We start from the raw sequence: 22,336 nt of genomic DNA on the forward strand, positions 1-22,336 counted from the left end.
GACTGCATTTATATTAAAAGATACATTCCCTCCTTTTACATTCTGTTAAGTCTAAGACTTTACCTATCAAATTTACTTGAACCTATAAAAAAGAATGCTAAAATAAAGCTCAACAGTGCTTTTTCTCAATTACTTCCTTCTCAGCTGCCTACCCAAGAAGTAGAGAGAAAAACAAAAGAAAAAGACAAAACAGAGGCCTTGGCCCAGAAGCAAAAGTGGAATTAATTAATTAATTAATGAGACAGAAGTAGGATTTATTTATTTATGTATGTATTATTTTGAGACAGAGTCTTGCTCTGTCATCCTAGCTAGAGTAAGTACAGTGGTGTCATTATAGATCACTGCAACCTCAAACTCCTGGGCTCAAGCAATCCTCCTGAGTAGCTGGGACTACAGGTGCACACCACTGCACCTGGCTGATTTTTCTTTCTTTCTTTTTTTTAATAGAGATAGGGTCTAACTCTTGCTCAGGCTAGTCTCAAACTCCTGAGCACAAAGGATTCTCCTGCCTCGGCCTCCCAGAGTGCCAGGATTACAGGCGTGCGCCATCATGCTCAGCCTGAGAAGTGGAATAAATTTAGAAACAGATTTATTCCCTATCAAATGCTTGTAGAACATCATGCATAATGCACAAAGTAAAATTCTATTACAACGAGGTGCTTCAGGCAATTTTAAGAAAGCCTAGATACCTAGATAGTTCCTAACTTGCTATAGCTAATGTGCCCAAATTAAAAAAGAAAAAACTGAAACTTCAAAAGGTCTCTATATTAACATAATTCTTCAACATCTTCATTCCAATGAAACGATCATGTTAATATTCTGAATTCTTACAATCTTAGTACCTTCTCAGGAAGGTCTGATAAAATGCCTATTCAAATACCTACAAAACCTGCCTACAAAATAATGGTTATCCTATACAAAATTGTCCTACACAAAATACTAACAAGCACCTAATACTTTTACTTATATATCTATATATTCATTTTCTAAGAAACTGTAGTTCTTATGTAACTTCCCCAAAAGATAGGAAGCCCTAAATAAAATATACCTTTGTTCCTAAAAAGGAAAAAAAAAAGTAAAAGAGTGAAAAACTCACTGTTAGGTTGTCTCTAAGCAACTGCATGATGAGGGTGCTGTCTTTGTATGAGTCTTCATTCAGTGTATCAAGTTCTGCAATGGCCTCATCAAAAGCCTGATAAATATTAATATCCATGGTAAACAATTTTGCATCAACAGAATCTGGTTAGTCTATTAACTACAAATCACTTTTAGAAAACAGCTGAACACCCACCTTATGTTGTACTATCAATTAACAGCAGACTCAGTGGAACCATTCCCTCAGATTCTCAGTTTAAGAACTTGTCAGTATGACCTGACTTTTACAGCTATACATACTTTAAGTAAACAAGCTGTTGGTTCTTTCACAGGAGACACAGCACAAAAACAATGCTGAATATACTTCTTACTAATAAGCACTAGCATTTATTTGTAAAAGCTCTTCTTTACTCTCCCATTTTGAGACACTTTGAGGAATGCAGATAACGCAGCTATTCTAGTGACCAAACCTGGCAGGCATTACATTCCAATCTTCTGTTTCTTTCTTAAAGTTATTTATACTTTTATTACTCTGCCCAACATGCTCTTTAGACTGATACTATTGCTTATAATTACAGTTAGGAGAGCATAAGGTGTTGTGAGGGGCAGGAGTGATTAAGAAAAAAAGATTTCAAAATAAACACAGTAGAAATGATCACTGAGTAAAACACCTAGAAATTAACATACCTAGTATCTCAAATAATCTTAGCCAAAGAGAGTAGCTTCTAAACACACTTCTTACCGTTTTAGCCAGCGTACAGGCAAGCTCTGGGTTATTAAGGATCTCATAGTAAAATACAGAAAAGTTAAGAGCCAGTCCCAGGCGGATTGGGTGTGTGGGTTGCATCTCTTTCTTGCTTATATCAAATGCCTCTTGGTAAGCTCCTTGGGAATTATCTATCGTTTCTGTGAAGGGGAAAAAAAGCATGATACTGAAAATATCCATCCAGCATATAACACATTAACAACGTTAACACATGCTACTAGTTCTTGGGAGAACCAAGATTTTTCTCTGTAGCCTTCTTTTAAAACCATAGTAGCAAACCAAAAGCATCATCTTATACTGAGTATTCAAAAACTAGTTTATAATGTTACTTGCTTATAATCAGCTTAATTAAAAAAAATGAGATAATGTACATCAGATTTTTCCACCTAGAGCTAAAACTATTTTCTTCTTTCATATCTTTTAATTCTATTATTTGGAAATACAGCAATTAAAAATAATTTTATTAGAATAGCCTTTCCCTAAATAAGGAAAGACTTTGCAAAGATCAACCACCACCAAAATCTCTGTTTTTTCCCTTTTCTCTCTCTTTTTTTGAGATAGTGTCTCATTTTAATGCCCAGGCTAGAGTGCAGTAGTATGATCATAGCTCACTGCAACCTCAAACTGCTGGGCTCAAGCAATCCTCTTGCATCAGCCTCCTGAGTAGCTGGGCCTATATAGGTGCATCTATTTTTTGTACAGATGGGGTCTAGCTATGTTTCTCAGGCTGGTCTCAAACTCTCAGCTCCAAGTTATCCTCCACCTCGGCCCCCCAAAGTGCTAAGAATACAGGTGTGAGCCACTAAACCCAGCCAAAAATCTCTATCTTTGAGACTTATAAAAACAACACTGATCTCTTGGTATCAAGATGTATTCTGTGAAAGGTAATATAAAAGTGCCAATACATAAGACAAACTCTGTTTTGAGAAGAATTTCATTACTGGCTTAATAAAAAATGTCACACACACTCCTGAAAGAAATGTTAACTATAACCACCATTAATCTGATTATACTCATATTTTGAAAAGGATAGTTTTCTATATGAGGCCATTGGCCTGCTTTGGAGATACTGACACAGCAGAAATTAAGCTATCCCTTTAGGACCTAAATGTGTACATTTTCCTTCCTCTGAAATGGCTTATTTATTGATCTAATGCTGACTGGTACAGACTTCATGTAATAAGCTCTTGCAGCCTGGCACATAAGAAAGTGCTACAATAGTAGTAATAAAGAGTCTCAGCTCTTAGGCTGTAGAAATAGCCTACCTACAAATCCCAGAGCATCAGAATATACAATGGGACTATGTGCAGAACCTGAAAGTGCCAACAAGCCTGAAAGGGTTAAATCAGACTTAAGTCGGGGCTACTTCCCAATTTCCCAAAGATATCACCCCTTGACTTACTGACACTTATATACTCAGTTCTGTGCCAATGCTTTCAAATCCAAGTCTGCTTTTCTTTATGGCGACAGAAATCATACATCAGTAATGCTAAATTTTCTATACAGATTTTGTAAAGGCAAGGTACAAGTTTCTCAAGGTACAAATTCTCTTTATATCTTTAATTATACTGATATTTAGGGTGGTAAAATTCAGTTAGTAATTTAGTAAGAGGTCATAGTAACTACTTGTGGGGGGTATATAATACAAATAGTTACTTTTGTATGGGACAAAATTATGAACAAAATAAAAACCTTAATGGGAAAAATAAGGAATTAAGAGATACTTCTACCTAGAACTCAATAAATTTGGTAGCAGACATATACACAATATTTAATGGGGTTTATATTATACTCAGCTACCAATACCCCAGGAGACTGAGATCACTGCTAATAAATTTACTTTCACTTTTTAACAATCAAGTTAGGCAGCTGGATGACTCTTTTTCCTCATACCCATGTTTTCTTTGATAGACTAAGGAAAAAAATAGGTATTTCATACTTGAATCTATTTTAGACTACTACTTTATTAATCACAATTCCTGTATATTCAACCTTACAGAGTAAAACCTAACTATGTGGGTCGAATTTACTATGGGGCTGAACAATTATACACCAGCAATAATACACTCAATCTCATCATCTCCCCTCCCCAGAAATTTGGTTACATATACATAGCAGTAAATGTTATGACCCTTTAAAATAGGTAGTAATGAATTAATATGACAAACAGGAAATGCACATCCTGTTTCTATATTCTATATTTAATTTCCAGTTGTCTTAAGTTTTTTTCCAGGAACGTGCACTTTGACTCCCATTGCAGACAAATGGATGGTATAAACTGCTATATAAAGAGGTAGGGGTCCAATGGGGTAGGGCCAACAGCCACAGGGTATAGGCTCAGCAGTGAATGGTGGAGCACATGGGCACTACTACTGGCCTTCAAGATCCTTTATCATCTGAGAGATCACTTGGAAGGTTATCACTAACTAGAGGTGAAAATCATGATGAATGCAATGATCACAAGGATGCCGAGGACCAGGGCACAGACGTTTATGCACTTGGCAGTGGAGGTGTAAGCCCATACTCAGGTCAGGTCACCCACCATCTTCCTTTCTCTACAATTCATGGAGTAGGTGAATGTTACAAAGCCTAGGCAGCATCAGTTCCCAGTGTGTTGCACAGGGACCAGGCAATGTGAATGGGCATGGATATCTCACTGCAGATGTGGATCATGGTGGACGTCAAGGAAGCAGGGCTATGGAGTGTCCCCGGCACAACTAACTTGTGTTCCTCCCTAAGTATCTCATAGTTTGGGGGGAAGCCGGTGGTGGCAAGAGTAAAGAAAGTTTGGGAAGTGTGGTTCATGATGCTGAGAGACCAGCAGTGGATCTGGAAGCTGGGAGGCTGCTCCCAGTCACCTTAAGATTTAAGGCACAACCACACAGACTCACCAGCAAATTGGTATTAACTGAGCAGCACCTAAGTGGACACATAGGTACTACAGTAATAGGGTACTGGGCAGGTGGGAGGGGGGCGGGTATATACATATATAATGAGTGAGATGTGCACCATCTGGGGGATGGTCATGCTGGAGACTCAGACTTGTGGGGGGAGGGAGGAATGGGCATTTAACAAAACCTTAAAATCTGTACCCTCATAATATGCCGAAATAAAAAAAATAAATAAATAAAAGGTACAAATTAGGACACTGAAAAAAAAAAAGATTTAAGGCACAGTGACACTAAAGGCCAGGTGAGATACAAAATCACTTACAAAACATATGCAAAAGTCTCTGGAGTTAAAAATTATGGTGAACCACAATTCTAAAGCATAAAAGATTATGCCTGTTTCAATAATATGTCAGATTATAATTACAGTTCATATATGAGCTTAATTTTTTTAAAGAGTATATGATGGAAATTTATGACTATATTTCCATTTTTGAGAACATCTGGTAATCTTCATTTTCTTTCTTTCTTTCCTTTTTTTTTTTGAGACAGAGTCTTACTCCGTTGCCCAGGCTAGAGTGCCGTGGCATCAACTGAGCTCACAGCAACCTCAAACTCCTAGGCTTAAGGGATCCTCCTGCCTTAGCCTCCCAGGTAAGCTGGGACTACAGGCACGCACCACTATAACCGGCTAATTTTTTCTACTTTTAGTTGTTTGGCTATTTCTTTCTATTTATAGTAGAGATAGGGTCTTGCTCTTGCTCAGACTGGTCTCCAACTCCTAAGGCTCAAGCAATCCTTCTGCCTTGGTCTCCCAGAGTGCTAGGATCACAGGCGTGAGCCACCGTGCCCTGCTGGTAATCTTCATTTTCTTGATATAGATTCCATAATTATTTTAAGTTACAAAGAGCCTGAAGACTAGTACAGATTACTGTCAGTGTCCTATTTATCCCCACTTCCTTTTCTATACTTTAGCTTTATCCATATACCAAACATACTCACGTTTTCGATCATCACCACATGCAACTTCAGCGAGGTATCGAAAGTAATCTCCCTTCATTTTCAGATAGAAGACCTTACTCTCTGGATTAGTTGCATTGGCTATTAAATACTTATCCAACAATTCCTAAAATAAATAAGATAAAACATTAGACACTAGTAAAAGCTATTTAAACACAGATAGGAACTTATGATATACTTCTGCCTATCATTCACTTGAAACATTAATTACCACAGTAATACTATACCTACCAGCCTAGACGTGAAGCATGTTCTTACAGCAGAGGTCAGGCTGTTGCCACTAGTTACCTTGGCAGGCTTTAAATTATGGAGCCCATAGTTTTTAATGATAAAGCCAGACTGCACCTAACCATGCAATTTGAAAGAGCCTGTCTGTTCACTCATCCATTCATTCAGTATTTACTGACACCTGCTAGGTGCCAGGTATCTGACCGTAACGGATATAAAGAAGACATAAGGTAAGGTCCCTGCCCTCAAGAAGTGCACAGTTTGTAAATACACCATTAACTAAGCACTAAAAGGCATGTGAATAAGGTGATATGGAAGCACACAGAGAGGTGTATCTGGTTCTGCTGGAGATGGCCTCTGGTTAGACAGGCTTCCTGGGGAAGGGATATTTGAAGTGTTGAGTAGGAACAGTAGATATACAAGCAAGCAGAAAACAGGATGTGCAATCACTTTAGGGAGGAGAAACAAAATATTTCAGACATCAAGTATGAGGAGAACAGTACAACCACAAATGGCCCAGACCAATGTTGCTCAGTGCCCTTTCACACAAGTATCCATCCAAAACAAGGTAAGTTCAGGAACTAAGAGCAAGGGGTTTAGAAACTTTTTTTTTTTAAAGACAGAGTCTCACTTTGTTGCCCAGGCTAGAGTGAGTGCCGTGGCGTCAGCCTAGCTCACAGCAACCTCAAACTGCTGGGCTCAAGCAATCCTCTTGCCTCAGCCTCCCGAGTAGCTGGGACCACAGGCACGCGCCACCATGCCTGGCTAATTTTTCTATATATTTTTAGTTGGCCAATTAATTTTTTTCTATTTTTAGTAGAGATGGGGGTCTCACTCTTGCTCAGGCTGGTCTCCAACTCCTGAGCTCAAGCAATCCTCCTGCCTCGGCCTCCCAGTGTTAGGATTACAGGCGTGAGCCACCACGCCAGGCCTAGAAACTTTAATACAGCATTTGATGAAGTAACTTTGTCTACTGAATCTAATTATTTAAAAAATTAAGTATTCAATGTCTTTTATCCCTGATTTCACACAAAGAAATGTTCACTTTTAGAGGGATAAAGCACGCTTGGGAGTGTAAAAAGTCACAGAAGGCAAATATAGATATCTTTGTAAATGATCAATTTCATTTGCTAATTTTAAAATCTTTTTGTATTAAAAAGTATTACAAAGTAGAATGAAATTCTCATAAAAAATTTAAGATAATACCTACCTCAGTGGTTTGTTTTGGAAATAAAATCCATATACAGTTGTCAAAGCCTAGAACAGTGTTGCATGTTAAGTGCCCAGTAAATGTTAGCTATTGTCAGCCAGCTCCTCTGCCTAGGCGCACAATTTGAGAAGCACTGCTCTAGGCAAAGTGAAACTAGCAAGGAACAGAGAAAACCATATTTACATTTTGGCAAAATAGCCACAGATAATGTTAACGTTATATAAAAATGGCAAGTATGATACAAAACTGGGAAGTTTGGAGAACAATCCAGTAAGACTATTTCCAATTGACATAATTACTGAAAAAAAAAAAAAGAATGCCTTTTACAGATCTAAAATAACCTAATTAAAATGGCCCACACAAAATACAATTACTGCATCCATAAGTTATTTTTAAAGTAAACAAAACATTTTTTAAATCCTTAAACTAATAAAATGTTTTAAATGTTTAAATTTGTAAAGGCTAGAGGCCAAGGGAAGTTAAAAACCACAAAAACGCAAAAGTAAAAGTAAAATAATCCATGTAAAATTACTTAACAAAGTCCCAGAAGTTTATACATTATAAAAGGGTCAAGTATCAAAATTGTGACTTGAAATGGAAAGTTGGTGAGCTGGGAATGTGGCAACAGAGGTTATTACAACCATACCCAAACTGAAGGCAACTGTAAACAAAAGTGCTGTGCCAGCACTACAACACTCGTAACTGGAAAAAGAACTCAAGGACCGGATTTCAAGAATATCTTCAGTTCGACATCACCAGTATAATTTTAATAGTTATTTAATAAAACAAACTCAAGAAACTCTTCCTGAGAGTCTTAGAAAAAAGTTATACTACTTTAACTCTTCCCTCTACTACCATTTTGATGTATCATGGATGACTTTCAGTTTAAAAACTATTTTTATGAACTGAATTCAGGGTGTTAGGGGGAGGCAATAATGAGACAGCCACAAAAAAGTTCCAGATCTCAAACTGACTCAGTCATTGCTATCTTTAACCAAGAGTAGATTCTGAGAAGTATTAAATCTAAAGCAAACACAGTATTTATACTGAGGGAAACAGCTCCTCTGCCTGTACCCATACCAGAGAACTACAACGTAAAATAACACGTCTCTCACTCTTCTTGTTCCCCCCAGTCAGTCAATTACAATGAAATCACACACCATCTCTGAAAAGGTGCCACCTCTGAAGATGTTATTTACAGTCACAAAAAATCCTACTTGGTACCTTTAAGATCTAGCATTCTCATTAAATGTGGTAGATAGTGTGGGAGCAGAAGCTGAGAAAAGTCTGACTAGAACAAGGGCTAGGAGTAAGGATTAGAGAGAAATTTCAATTCTAGCTCCCTCCTGCCAGATGTGGGGGTGCTCACAAGGATTCAGAAAGCTGCTAAACAGCTACTGCATTAGTTACAACACAGCCACTTATGAGCGAACTATAACTTTTCCTTTCTAAAATTATTAACTTTGACTACTAGTTTGCTTACAGCCATTACGTACGATTTACAGTGTTGGGCTTTTATAAAGTGACTTGGGCATTACTTCCATCCTGGAGTTTCAGCCAGGTATCATGGTTCTTTGTCAGATGCCACTAGCTCTCTGTGAAGGAAACAACAGGTACAGAATAATTCTGTCTTTTCACATACTATCACAGTAGTAGAGATGTATATTTTAGCCCAATTAAAAGACACAATGATTCTGCTACATCTCTTACCAAACTGATCATGGCTTATCTAGTGTTATCAATACCAGACATTCATTATTAATATCAGATAGACTATGGAATATAAATACTTAAGATATATAACCTGCTTGTACAATTTAATTTGTAAGAATTTTAAAATTATTTTTAAAAACTCAACATGGATCAGAGACAAAAAAACCCTCAAACAGACATGTAGCTCCCTGAAAAACCTTCCCAAATAAGGTTACTGGTGGGAAGTCAGGAGGGAGTATGAGAACTGGTTTTAACATTTATATACTTAAAAGTTTCCACTAATTTCTCTGTTCATTATTCTTATCCATCATCCAGAACCTCCCCCTTGTAAACTCTTCAACTAGTAAATTTTATGATCTTGGGAGGGTTGAAGGCCTTAGGCTGGGGCTCCTTCCAGCGCTGACAGTGCTACTTAACTAAAGGGTAGAATGCAAGTAGCAGTATGTTCCTTTCTGAGTATCTGAAAGAACTTTAGAGAGGTCAGGTTCTACTCACAATTACAAGATGGACTAGTAATTTAGGACACTCTAGATCAAAGAAACAAAGAAAGCCAAAGGAAAGAAACTCTAGTTGCTAAAGGACCTCAGAGTAAGTTTAATCTCAGAAAAATAGGATGAGAATAATAATAAAGACTATACCACAAAGGTTATAAAGAACTATTTAAGAAATGAACTTGTCAAGAAATAATATTGATGCAAATTTATGATAGTAACTATTCCTCCTGTCCCCCACCCCCATGTCCTAGCAAAAAGGCTAGGAAAATAAGAAAATCCCAGTATTAATTTTATCTTTAAGAGTTAACTATTTTTGCATATAACAGTCCTACTATTCCTTCAACAGCTTTTTCAAAATAATTCATTTGGTTTCGGTGGCAATATTCTATAGCACTCAAACTAATCTTTTTATCCTAAATTCATTTATAAGTGATTTTCATTTAACAGACACGATTAAGTTGCTCTTGTCTTTCACTATGTATCTTATTCTTTATATACAGAATTGATTTATTTAAGAAAGATTAATCAATGAAAATATAAGCAAAATAATCAACATGAAACAAAAAAGTCCTGCAGGTTTTCAATTTCCTATCTGTTTATTATTAACTGAAGTTTATTAACATACTATTAACATGTTCAATCCCTAACTTTAAGATATATATACAAGTCATTATCCATATTATTATCAGTTTAATCAGCACATAAGTTTGAGATTTATTTAGTAAAACAAAATATGACATAGGAACTATTATTTCAGAATATATGAGCTTTAGAAATTAGATTATCATTTGTTTAACTGACTTTTATTTATTTATTTATTTATTTATTTATTTTTTTTTTGAGACAGAGTCTCACTTTGTTGCCCAGGCTAGAGTGAGTGCCGTGGCGTCAGCCTAGCTCACAGCAACCTCAAACTCCTGGGCTCGAGTGATCCTTCTGCCTCAGCCTCCCGGGTAGCTGGGACTACAGGCATGCGCCACCATGCCCGGCTAATTTTTTTTTTTATATATATATCAGTTGGCCAATTAATTTCTTTGTATTTATAGTAGAGACGGGGTCTCACTCTTGCTCAGGCTGGTTTTGAACTCCTGACCTTGAGCAATCCGCCCGCCTCGGCCTCCCAAGAGCTAGGATTACAGGCGTGAGCCACAGCGCCCGGCCTAACTGACTTTTATATTGCCATTAATACTATGATCTTGTGGAAAAGTCAAAGCTTCACTGAAATGTCTGTTTCTGTAACTATGCAATGAGAGTACTATGACGTAAAGGCCTCTGGTCTCAGAAACTGTCACTGGGATAGCCCTGACAAAGCGGATGGGAAAACTTTAACAGGTTTTTTTTCTTTCTCTTTCCTTTCTTTGAACAATTTTTCTTTAGTATTTGTAATCTAGAAGCATAGCCACTCAAGGATACCAGGTGGCCCAAATGCTACAAACAGCCATGTGATTGCCTGCCGGCTGCCCAAAGTTTAGATGCCAGAATGTCACACCTGCACACAGCAGGTGCAGACCAGAGTAGGTCACCTCCGGTTATCTTTAATTCATTAACATATTAATGTAATACTAAAAATCATCCCCCCAAATGAGAATCGCCATTTTCTTCTGTACATGCAATGTATGATGGTGCATGTATGTGAGCTGCATCTGTGCATGTGGAACCCCACCTTCTACATTCTTACACACCACCTCCACCCATATCTAACTCTTTAAAACCTGCACACTCCCTTTGCTCAGTGAGAAGGTACCTTTAGAGCATAAGCTCCTCCTCTACTCTTTGGCCACAGAATAAAAAAACTTGAATGTCTTACCAACTGGATATTCTTTCTTTGTGGCTGATAAAAAGCAGGGAAAGAACACAAAGTTTTTCGGTAACAAAATAACCATTCTATTAATATGAGTATACCCACTAGGGTTAAATCTCATGAAGTATTTGTTGTCTTAACTAAGGAGGCAGTGAATCACCTAAGACTTGATACAAGTTGATCATAAAACATCACTTCATCAATGGAAATATTTTCTACCATTAATAAAATAAATGCATTAAACAACTGTCCTTGCATTATTTAAAAACATTACTGATTTAGAAATGTTAAGGCTTAGAATCCAAGAATGATGAATCCTGACCCCTCTCTGTGGCCCATTTATTTTTTTAAAAAAATTGAACTAAGAGCCTGGCTCTGTGGCATGTGCCTTTAATCCCAGATGGGAGGCTGAGGCGGAGGAATCACTTGAGCCCTGGAGTTCAAGATGAGCCTGAGCAACACAGTGAGACCCTGTGTCTCAAAAAACAAAACAAAACAAAATTAAGGAATGACATAAAAATTGTCAGAGAGACAGAAGCAAACCTTAACCAGTGTGACTGATCCTATGGACCTGTGTGCTCTAACTAACATCACATGGCAGAAGACATCAGTCAAAACTCAAACTCAAGTTACAAAGCCTACTCAGACCCTTACTTCCTTGTATCCCCAAGGTTAAAACTTTTCACTGAAGCCTAGATCAAACTCCAAACCTCCACAAACAAATTTTAACAATGAAGTGTGCTGGAAAAGGAGAATGACCATATGACCTGGTCTGTCCAGGACCATCCCAGTTTAAGTCTGCTGCCTTAGTACAGGTAAATCTTGTTTTATTGCGCTTTGCTTTATTGTGATTCATAGATACTGTGGGTTTGTCTGTGTGTTTTTGTGGCAACCCTGCGTCAACCATGTCTATCAGTACCATTTTTCCAATAGCATGTGTGTACTTCATGTCTCTATGTCACATTCTGGTGATCCTTAAAATATTTCAAACTTTTTCATTATTACTATAACTGTTATGGTAATTTATGATCAGTGATCTTTGATGTTACTACTACTGATAATTGTTTTGGAGCCCACTACCGATGCCCATATAAAACAGTCAACTCTACCAGTTGGCCATACCCTCTCTTCTGTTTCTCCCTAGTTCCCCCTATTCTGATACACAATATTGAAATTAGGCCAATTAGTAAGCCTATAACGGCCTCTAAGTTTTCAAGTGAAAGAAGAGTCAGTCTCTTTCTTTAAATCAAAAGCTAGAAATGATTACTCTTAGTGAGGAAGGCATGTTGAAAACCAAGATAGACAAAAGCTAGGCTTCCTAAGCCAAACAGCCAAGTTGTGAATGCAAATGAAAAGTTCAGATCACTCAAACTTTTCCCATATCAGCAATAAGGCTGTTGTTTGACTTTTTCATTCATGTGTTCACTGGAGTAGCACTCTTAATCTCCTTCAAGAACTTTTCCTGAATCATTTCTAGCTTACACAGGTCTGTACCCCTATGCATTAAAGGATGGCCTGTGTCCACTCAATGTCAGTGCTGCCCTCCCCACCTGAGCAGAAACACTGGGTGAAAGGTATATACACAAGTGCTATGGGAGCTCAAATAGGAAATAATTATATTGTTAAGGAACCGGAAGAATTTTTTTTTTGAGACAGAGTCTCACCCTGTTGCCCAGGCTAGAGTGCAGTGGCATCAGCCTAGCTCACAGCAACCTCAAACTCCTGGGCTCAAGCCATCCTCCTGCCTCAGCCTCCGAAGTAGCTGGGACTATAGGCATGCGCCACCATGCCCAGCTCATTTTTTTTTCTATATATTTTTAGTTGGCCAATGAATTTCTTTCTATTTTTAGTAGAGACGGGGATCTCGCTCTTGCTCAGGCTGGTTTCGAACTCCTGACCTTGAGCAATCCTCCCGCCTCAGCCTCCCAGAGTGCTAGGATTATAGGGGTGAGCCTCGGCGCCAGGCCTGGAATTGGAAGAATTTCTCTTAAAGTATCAAATGAGAGGCAAAAAGTGTGGGGGGAAAAGGTATTCCAAGGCAAAGATTCCCCCTTAGGCAGGGCTGGTAAGGTTGAAGTTGCCTCTAAAGCAAGGAGACTGGCATACGAAAAAGCACAACTGCAAAAAGATGTAGAAAGTCACTAGAGGTGGTCATCTTTGTAAACAAAAAAAAAAAAAAAAGAAAATGAAGAACCTCTCCAATCACCAATATTACTTATGGCACCAAATTTCACAATATTCACTATGAATTATTATGTGAGTAACTCAGTGGAATGAGCACTGGGCTAGTAATTTGGTTCTAGAGACTGAGTCTAGATCAAGTCTCTTAGCTTAATCTCCTCTTCTACAAAACAGTTGACTCCTGAACAGTACAGGTTTCAGCTGCACAGGTACACTCATACATGGATTTTTTTCAATAAATATGTAATATATATTTATATTTTATAATAAATATAATCAGCCCTCAGTATGTGTTTGCGGATACACCGCAACCCAAACACAGATGGAAAATACAGGATTCACCAGATGTGAAGCCCACATATGTAGAGATTACGCAGCGCAGACTAAGGGACTTAGTATCCAGTGCAGTCCTGGAACCAATCTCCTCAGAATAGCAAGGGACAAGTGTAATCAAAATATTCTCAGTTTTAAAAATCTACACTAATTTTGGCCATGAGTGGTAATTACGCCTGTAATCCTAGCACTCTGGGAGGCCAAGGCAGGAGGACTGCTTATGCTTGAGCTCAGGAGTTGGAGACCAGCCTGAGCAAGAGCAAGAACCCATATCTACTAAAAATAGAAAAGTTAGCTGAGATGTAATTCTGAGATAATGGCAAGGAAAGACTCTTTTTTCCAAACAAAAGGAACCTACACTAATTCTGAGGTACTAAATCAAAAGGGGAATCTGTTAAATAGATGAACTTCTAGATAAAAATGTTTCCTCTGCTTTTCATTCACAAAATTTAGCACAGTGCCTATCATGCAGTAGGACTCAATATTTGTCAATGAACATCAGCTATGGCATGGCAACATGCTAAAATGGAACAACAGAAATGGAATTTCACATAGTACTACTTTGAAATGGTAGTGTTTTTATTGAATTGTTTTAATTCCTTATTTTTATAAAAATCATATTGTACAATAGCTAACTACCAACTCAAAAATTTCTAGGAAAAATCATAATTTTCCCATTCTGCCCCATTTCTAAGCTTCTTCAGGGAATTTATATTTTTAAATCCCCACCTCATCCTGATATACTCGATTCAAATCTAACATAAGATTCTTCCTTTGTTATCTTCTCTTTCACATAATGAGACTGTGGTTCCTGTTAAAATAATACATGTCTTTCACATAAGATTCCAAAGTGAAAAAGTTCCTCTCCCTTCCCTGAGACCTTAAACATACAGTTCTTCCCCTTCCTCAAGGAAACCATCATTACTAGTTTCTTATACAGTCTTCCAGAGATTCAAAAATATTTAAAATACATGTATGTTCGCCTAGTCTTCATGTTAGCATACCATACATTGTTCTACACCTTGGTTTTTCCAAATAATGATCCCTCTGAAATTATTCCATATTCACATATTTATAACTTTCTCATTCTATATATAATATTGCAGATTACTACACTGTATAAGTACCCTAATTATTTAGTTTCCTCTGATGAACATATTATTTTGAATTTTTTTTTTTTTTTTTTTTTTTTTTTTTTTGAGACAGAGTCTCGCTTTGTTGCCCAGGCTAGAGTGAGTGCCGTGGCGTCAGCCTAGCTCACAGCAACCTCAAACTCCTGGGCTCGAGCGATCCTTCTGCCTCAGCCTCCCTGGTAGCTGGGATTACAGGCATGTGCCACCATGCCCGGCTAATTTTTTATATATATATCAGTTGGCCAATTGATTTCTTTCTATTTATAGTAGAGACGGGGTCTCGCTCTTGCTCAGGCTGGTTTTGAACTCCTGACCTTGAGCAATCCGCCCGCCTCGGCCTCCCAAGAGCTAGGATTACAGGCGTGAGCCACAGCGCCCGGCCTTATTTTGAATTTTTTTTAAGAGATTGGGTCTCACTCTGTTGCCCAGACTGGAGTGCAGTGGCACTACTGTAGCTCACTGCAACCTTAAATTCCTGGGGTCTCAAGCAAGCCTCCTAAAGTAGCTAGGACTATAGCTGTGAGCTGTTATGCCGGGCTAATTTTTAATTGTTTGTAGAGATGGGGTCTCGCTGTGTTGCCCAGGCTGGTCTTGAACTCCTGGGCTCTTGCAATTCTCCGGTGCCTTGGCCTCCCAGAGTGCTGGGGCTACAGGCATGAACCATTGCATGCAGCCCTATGATGAACATTTAAAGTTGCTTCCAAACTTGCTATTTCCAACAATGTACCAAATCTATACTTAATCCTTAGGATAAATTGTTAAACTGTCCTCCCTAGAGGTAATTTCAACTTAAACTCTCACTAGCAACATGTAAGTATTCCTATTTCTCAACATCTTTCTGAACCCAGGTTATCAAATCTTTAAAAATCTTTTCAAATCTAACATGTGAAAATCTTACTATACTTTTATTAGCAATTTTATTATAAATAAAGTTGAACATTTATATGTCCTTTTTAACCAATAGAGTGTTTATATCCTTTGTCATTTTCCTAATGCATTTTTTTTCTTAGTGATTTGTAGGAACTCTGTATGTTAATGATATTAGTACATTTTCTAAATATGTCTCATGAAACGTCATGTAAAGATCCTGTCTGACAATAAAACTGCATTTATTAATATTTTTCTATTATATTATTTAATAAAACAGATAAAATACCACCAAACTTTTTGACCAATGTCAGAAACACAAGTTAATGTGCCCATATGATTTCAGCACAAATAAAATACACAAACAGAAGACTTTTAATTGAAATCCAAGTCTGAATTTGTACTTAGTGTATTACCCACCTGACCATATGAAATGGTAACACATTTTACATGTTACTTTTAGAGCACTCAAGAGTAGTGTATCAGATTAAACACACACACACACACACACACACACACACACACACACTCTCACACACACCTCACTCTCTTGGAGCACCTAAGAAATGTGTGATTCATAACCTTAAAACAGATTCACAGAAACATGACTTTCTGATTCTGGCAACACAGTGAGACAGCTTAAGCAGAATATCCCTTCTACTAAAAATAATCTAAATGCTAAACAGAAATAGATAAAATAGAAGGAAAAATACAGTAGAGCTCCAAAGAAAGGACAGAGATATATCCAGGTGCTAGACTGAAAGATGAGACAAACTACAGCAAAAAGCAGAAGTTTACAACACAATGACAGTGTGTAGGAGGGTAGGGACCTGGGAGAAACTTTGTCTATCATCACTGAGAAGTAGCAAGAAATCTATTTCCTAGGCTTTTTGTGGGGTACAGTCTTCCACAAAAAACTGAAACCCAAGTTCCATACAGGTACTATTCAAATTTTTACTTCATACATGAGTGTGAATCTACAAACTGAAAATGTGTGTAAAATGGGCTGGAGCCTAGTGTACCCAGCAGAAACAAATAATCAAAACCACCATATAAAGAAACACACATCCAAAATCTAAGGCACACACATTCCATAGAAAAAACAATATCCATGCTATTAAAAATAACAAAATTACTTACGGTACAGACTTTCTATAAATGAGGTGTCAGCAAACACACAAACAGGATGTTTAGTTCCCAAGAACTTAAAAAAAATGAAATGATTTATATACTACAATGTAAAATAAGTAACTTAAAAATGATTAAAGAATCTTTCAAAGACATATATTTAAATATTTACAGATTAAAAAGATAATGCCACAGAATGGCTTCAAAATAATTGGGTATAGAGTGGAGATAAAAATAAAACAGAATCCATAAATGCTAAAGCTGTATAAAAAGTACACAGGGGCCAGGCATGGTGGCTCACGCCTGTAATCCTAGCTCTCTGGGAGGCTGAGGTGGGCGGACTGCTTGAGGTCAGGAGTTCGAAACCAGCCTGAGCAAGAGTGAGACCCCCGTTTCTACTATAAATAGAAAAAAATTAATTGGCCAACTAATATATATAAAAAAATTAGCCGGGCATGGTGGCACATGCCTGTAGTCCCAGCTACTCGGGAGGCTGAGACAGAAGGATTGTTTGAACTCAGGAGTTGGAGGTTGCTGTGAGCTAGGCTGACGCCAGGGCACTCACTCTAGCCTAGGCAACAAAGTGAGATTCTGTCTCAAAAAAAAAAAGTACACAGGAATGTTATTATAGCATTCTCTTTACTTTGTATAAGTTTGAAGCTTTCCTGATTAAAATGATCAAAAAGATATAAAAAGAAAAAAAAAAGATATAAAAAGAAAAGAGAAGCCCAGGAGTAAAGAACAGGATATAATGAATTCAGAAAAGGCAGCGTAAAGGTAGGGGAAGTAGAAGGGCTTTTAGAATTAAAAAAAAAACAGAAACAACTTTAAAATTAGAGACACAGGAAGAAAAATAATAGAGACAAACAAACAAAAGGGACATTTGAAGAAACTACTCAGAACACAGAATAAAAAACACGATTTTAAAAATGTAGAGAAGTTATGAACAGAAAGAGAAGGTCTAAGACGATATCTAATATCCCAGGAGAAAACAGAAAGAATGAGGAAGAGATGTTATTCTGAGATAATGGCTGAGACTCTCCCAGAAATAGCATAAAGATGATAATCTTCAGATTGGAAAAGCATACTAAATCTCAAGCAAGATAAAATAAAAATAAATTCATACCTAGACCATCATGGTAAAATTGAAGAATGCCAAAGACAAGAAAACTCTTAAAAGCAACCAAAGAAATGACACGTTACCTATAAAGGAAGAAACAATAATATAACTGACAGTTGATTTTTCATCAGAAAACAATCACGTATCTTTGCTAAGAAAAACAACTGTCAGCTAGAATTCCATAACCAATTAAAGTACCATATAAAAGCAGATGCAAAATAAAGACATTTCCAGAAAAAGGGATAATTTCCCACTCACAGACCATTACTAAAGAACCTTTTTAGAATGGGAAGGAAGAAGTAATGGAATAAAGGAAGTCACCAATTGGAATACTAACAGTAACTAAAGTGTCAAGCAACCAAAAAAAAGAAAGTTCCTGGTCATAACCTGTGAAGAGCTTCCAATCTCCCCAAACTGTGATAATAGAATTATTACAAGATGCTGAATAACAAATGAGTGATACCTCATGTTTGCAAAAGGTAACATTTCAGATGGTTAAGAAATGCAAAAGCTTTTATTACATGCAAAGGATTGAGTTGGCTATTAAAGCAAAGAAGTATCAAGAGGACAAGTGTTTCCCAACTCTCTTTTAGAGGATTATCTAAATTAAGGGTAGTTAGGGGTTTATTTTCCTTTAATCAAACAAGTGTCTGCTTATAAGACTACATTTTCTAACATGTGACAACTAAACTATAACAATTTGCTCCAGGAGAAAATACTTCATTAGAATAATCAAGGATCCCAAATACTTCAACCGCCTGCTATCCATTTTAAGGTAACAAGACATGGGTTCATTGGAGATATTCACTGGCATGACTTTAACCAATTACCTACGTGCTAGTAACTCACAAAGCTGCTCCTCACCTAGTTGGACCACAGTTTCTTCATTTATAAAATAGACTTAATCATAGTTACTACTTAACAAGGTTGTTGTGAAGTTAAATGAATTAATATAAACACTGCTTGGTATGTAACCCTTCATCATCATGCAACATGCCAAGGACTTTTTCTTACCCACCAAACCAAGTGCCTCCTATATATATATAGTGAGTGACATCTGATTGGACCATTGGAACTTTCTACCCCTGATCTTCCTCTACTCAATTTTCTGTCTTAGGAGAAGTACTTGGTAGCCCTAGTCAGAAACCTGGGTATAATCCTACTGCTTTCTTTGGTCTCACTTTCCCTGCCTCCCATATATTTAGTCACCCAAGCCCTCAAAAGTAATTTCCTCCAGAAAGTCAAAGTTGCATTTGGAAACCTCAGACAAGTAAACATAGTATACTTTAGGAATATATATCTCCCCTCTCTGAACTCTAAACTCCTTAGGGAAAAGCTTTTATTTTGTCTAGATTTGATATGCAAGGACAGACACTGCTGGATTCAGTATATAGTATAGGGGAGTATCAATCACAATCAATGAATTAACAAATCCATCTACTGTGGAGATGATGGCCATCAAACATTTGAGCAGCCGTTCAATTCCTCCTGTTATTTTACTGAGCAATTTCCTGATTATGACTTGATTCCTAAGTGAGTCTATCTGCCTCCTGAAAGAGAGAACATATTGGTCATGCCAACGCAAGCACTGCAGTCTGTGTGCTAGTTATTGCTCACTATAAATGAATAAACTTCCTTCATTTTACACACCAGTCACATGAGCTTGATTATTGTGGAACTATCCTTTAAAGATGGCTCCACACTAGCATGTTTTGAGTTCATAGGGCTAACAGCCACAGCATAAACTGAAGTAACTGAGACTACTGTAATCCCTCCCACCTCTCATCCACACTCCCACCTTCTCTGTAATGTAAGCTGAGTATCCTTTTACATATGTCTGTCTATCAGATTTCAACATGCCCTAAAACAGAAATAAGTTTATTTTCAAACATGTAAACTTGTTTCATTTCAAACATTCTAAACTTGTATTACTTATTTCTACTAAATATTTCACCAGCCTCCCATCTCCTAGACATCCGGCTCAGCAGCACTGCCTTTCACTCTTCATTTCCCATGCCACCACCAGCTGTCAAGTCCAACTGATTTTACCTCTATAATGTTATTTTTGATCTGCCTTCTCAGTCGCATTCCTATACCCCAAATTAACCATATCATTTCACCACAACTAATCTAATAATCTAACTGATCTACCAGGTTTTAGGGTTCTTCTTTCTCTAATCCATTTTATACCCTGCTGCCAGATTAACCTTAAATTCGATCGTGAGCATAACAACTCCTTGCTCAATAGCCTATTAAAAAATAAACTTAAAGCTTAGCACTTAAGGTCCTGCAGAATCAGACTCCTAGAGCTTCCAAGTAACTGGAATGGTAAAGAAATATTGGTCCCCTCAGTCATCACAGCAGCAGGGTGAGAAATCCATTTTCCCCAGTGCAACATACAAATCAGTATTCTCTCTTTTTTCTAAAAAATTTTGTCATGACATTCTTGTTACATTACCCAGGCTGGTCTTGAACTCCTGGGCTCAAGCAGTCGTCCTGCCTCAACCTACTAAGTAGCTGGGAATGCAGGCACATGCCACCGCACCAGGCCAAATATCATTATTCTCTGTGTGTCAGTACACGAAAGGGGTTGGAAAGTACTGTCCTAATTGACTGACATCAGGCTTATTTCTATAATGTTACTACCATTCTTGCACCAGTGAGAGCATGGGGCAATAATAAAGTGCCTCTCAAATACTTACATGGCATTCCAAGAAGTAAAACATATAAGCATCCTTTATGTTAGATGCTAGGAATAATATAGCAGGTATGGGGTTGGGGGTGAAAAAAGAAACACTGGCAGTATCTCCAGCACTACTCAAAGATAAAGCTACTGTTGGCCAGGCCCAATGGCCCTTCGATTTAAATTTCAAAATTCATGAAACTATGAAGCATTTATTAATGTCAATATGCCCTTCTGGGGAAAAGGTTAGGATAAACATTGTATTTGTACAGACTAAAAATCACATTGTATAGAAAATTTTCAAACTTTTGAGATTTGAGTCTAAAAGTAACAAAAAGACCTAAAATTCAACACTAGCTGAAATATTTGTCAAATTAATGTCATGAATTAATATGATGAATTATCATCATGTCAGAAAATAACATGGACTCCTCAGACTCAGTGGGATACATGCCACTGTAGTTATAGTGAAAGTAAATATGAGCTGAAGAGTAGTCTATGCAATCAAGTGGTTAACTATTTTTGTGGGCAAAACAAAATAAGGAGATAAAACCCATAGGATAAACAGGCAAGGGGAAGAGGAAGAAGCAGATGAAGAGAATCCAAGACTCACAATAAAAGCAGTAAAAGTTTTATTTATCTCCCTACACCAAATATTTCTAAATCCTTTCTCCTGATCCCTAAGATCTCTAGTATCGCTATCAACATCTGCTATAGCACTGTTTATAAGGGATGAGACAGCCCTTTTGTGAGCACCATGCACCGCTCCCCACAAAAAAAACAATTAGCCACTTAAAAAATAAAGATGCACTTGTGTAAAAATGTTCATCCTATCTTCCAACCCAGCTACCAATCTCCTGTGACTGCAGTGGTAAAGACACATAACAGAATGGGTACAGCCTCTGACAAATAATAGGGCAATAAAGTAAGAATATGTATGATCTGCAACATACCAGTATTAAAGAAAATCAAAGTCTCTGTCTCTTAACTTTACCCAAAGCAGCTAAAACAATTCCAGATATTATTAGAAACAAACATAACATCCAGACTCTAACTTGTGTCTGCTATATACCCACATTTTAGCAGCTGGATACTGACTGGCCATAACTGCAATATAAAATGTTGTTACACCTTCTACTCCAAGATATGCAGGTTTGGTTTTGTTATTTATTTTATTCATTGATCTATTTTGTTTATTTTTGCGACAGAGTCTTGCTCTGTTGCCGGGATACAATGCAGTGGTGTGATCATAGCTCACTGCAACTTCACACTCCTGGGCTCAAGCGATCCTCCTACCTCGGCCTTCCAAGTAGCCGGAACTATGGGTGTGAGCCATGATGCACAGCTGATTTTTCTATTAGTAGAGACAGGGTCTTGCTCTTGGCTCAGGCTGGTCTCAAACTCCTGAGCTCAAGCTATCTTCCCATCTCAGCCTCCCAGATAGCAGGTATAAGCCACCACAACAGCAGCCACCCAAGACATGCAGGTTGGGAAGAACAACTTAATACATCCACTGGTGACACTAATACTGCCTTCCAAATGTGTTGATCTGTATTAAAAACAATTAAACATAGGAGGCCAAGGCAGGCAGGGCACTCAAGGTCAGGAGTTCAAAACCAGCCTGAGCAAGAGCGAGACCCGTCTCTACTAAAAATAGAAGTTAATTGGCCAACGAA

The 22,336-nt window shown here is 37.6% G+C and overlaps 1 protein-coding gene across 1 annotated transcript in view; it reads right to left on the minus strand.

Moving 5' to 3' along the window:
* The window catches only part of YWHAQ (tyrosine 3-monooxygenase/tryptophan 5-monooxygenase activation protein theta), a 39,157-nt gene that overhangs the window by 2,475 nt on the left and 14,346 nt on the right, over positions 1-22,336 (minus strand). The window contains exons 3-5 of the mRNA XM_020288664.2: positions 5,752-5,875; positions 1,838-2,001; positions 1,097-1,192 (exon numbers count right to left, since the gene is read on the minus strand). Coding sequence (XP_020144253.1) covers positions 1,097-1,192; positions 1,838-2,001; positions 5,752-5,875 — 384 coding nt within the window. The remainder of the gene's footprint in view (positions 1-1,096; positions 1,193-1,837; positions 2,002-5,751; positions 5,876-22,336) is intronic.

The sequence above is a fragment of the Microcebus murinus genome, chromosome 3, assembly GCF_040939455.1.
Source record: "Microcebus murinus isolate Inina chromosome 3, M.murinus_Inina_mat1.0, whole genome shotgun sequence".
NCBI lineage: Eukaryota > Metazoa > Chordata > Mammalia > Primates > Cheirogaleidae > Microcebus > Microcebus murinus.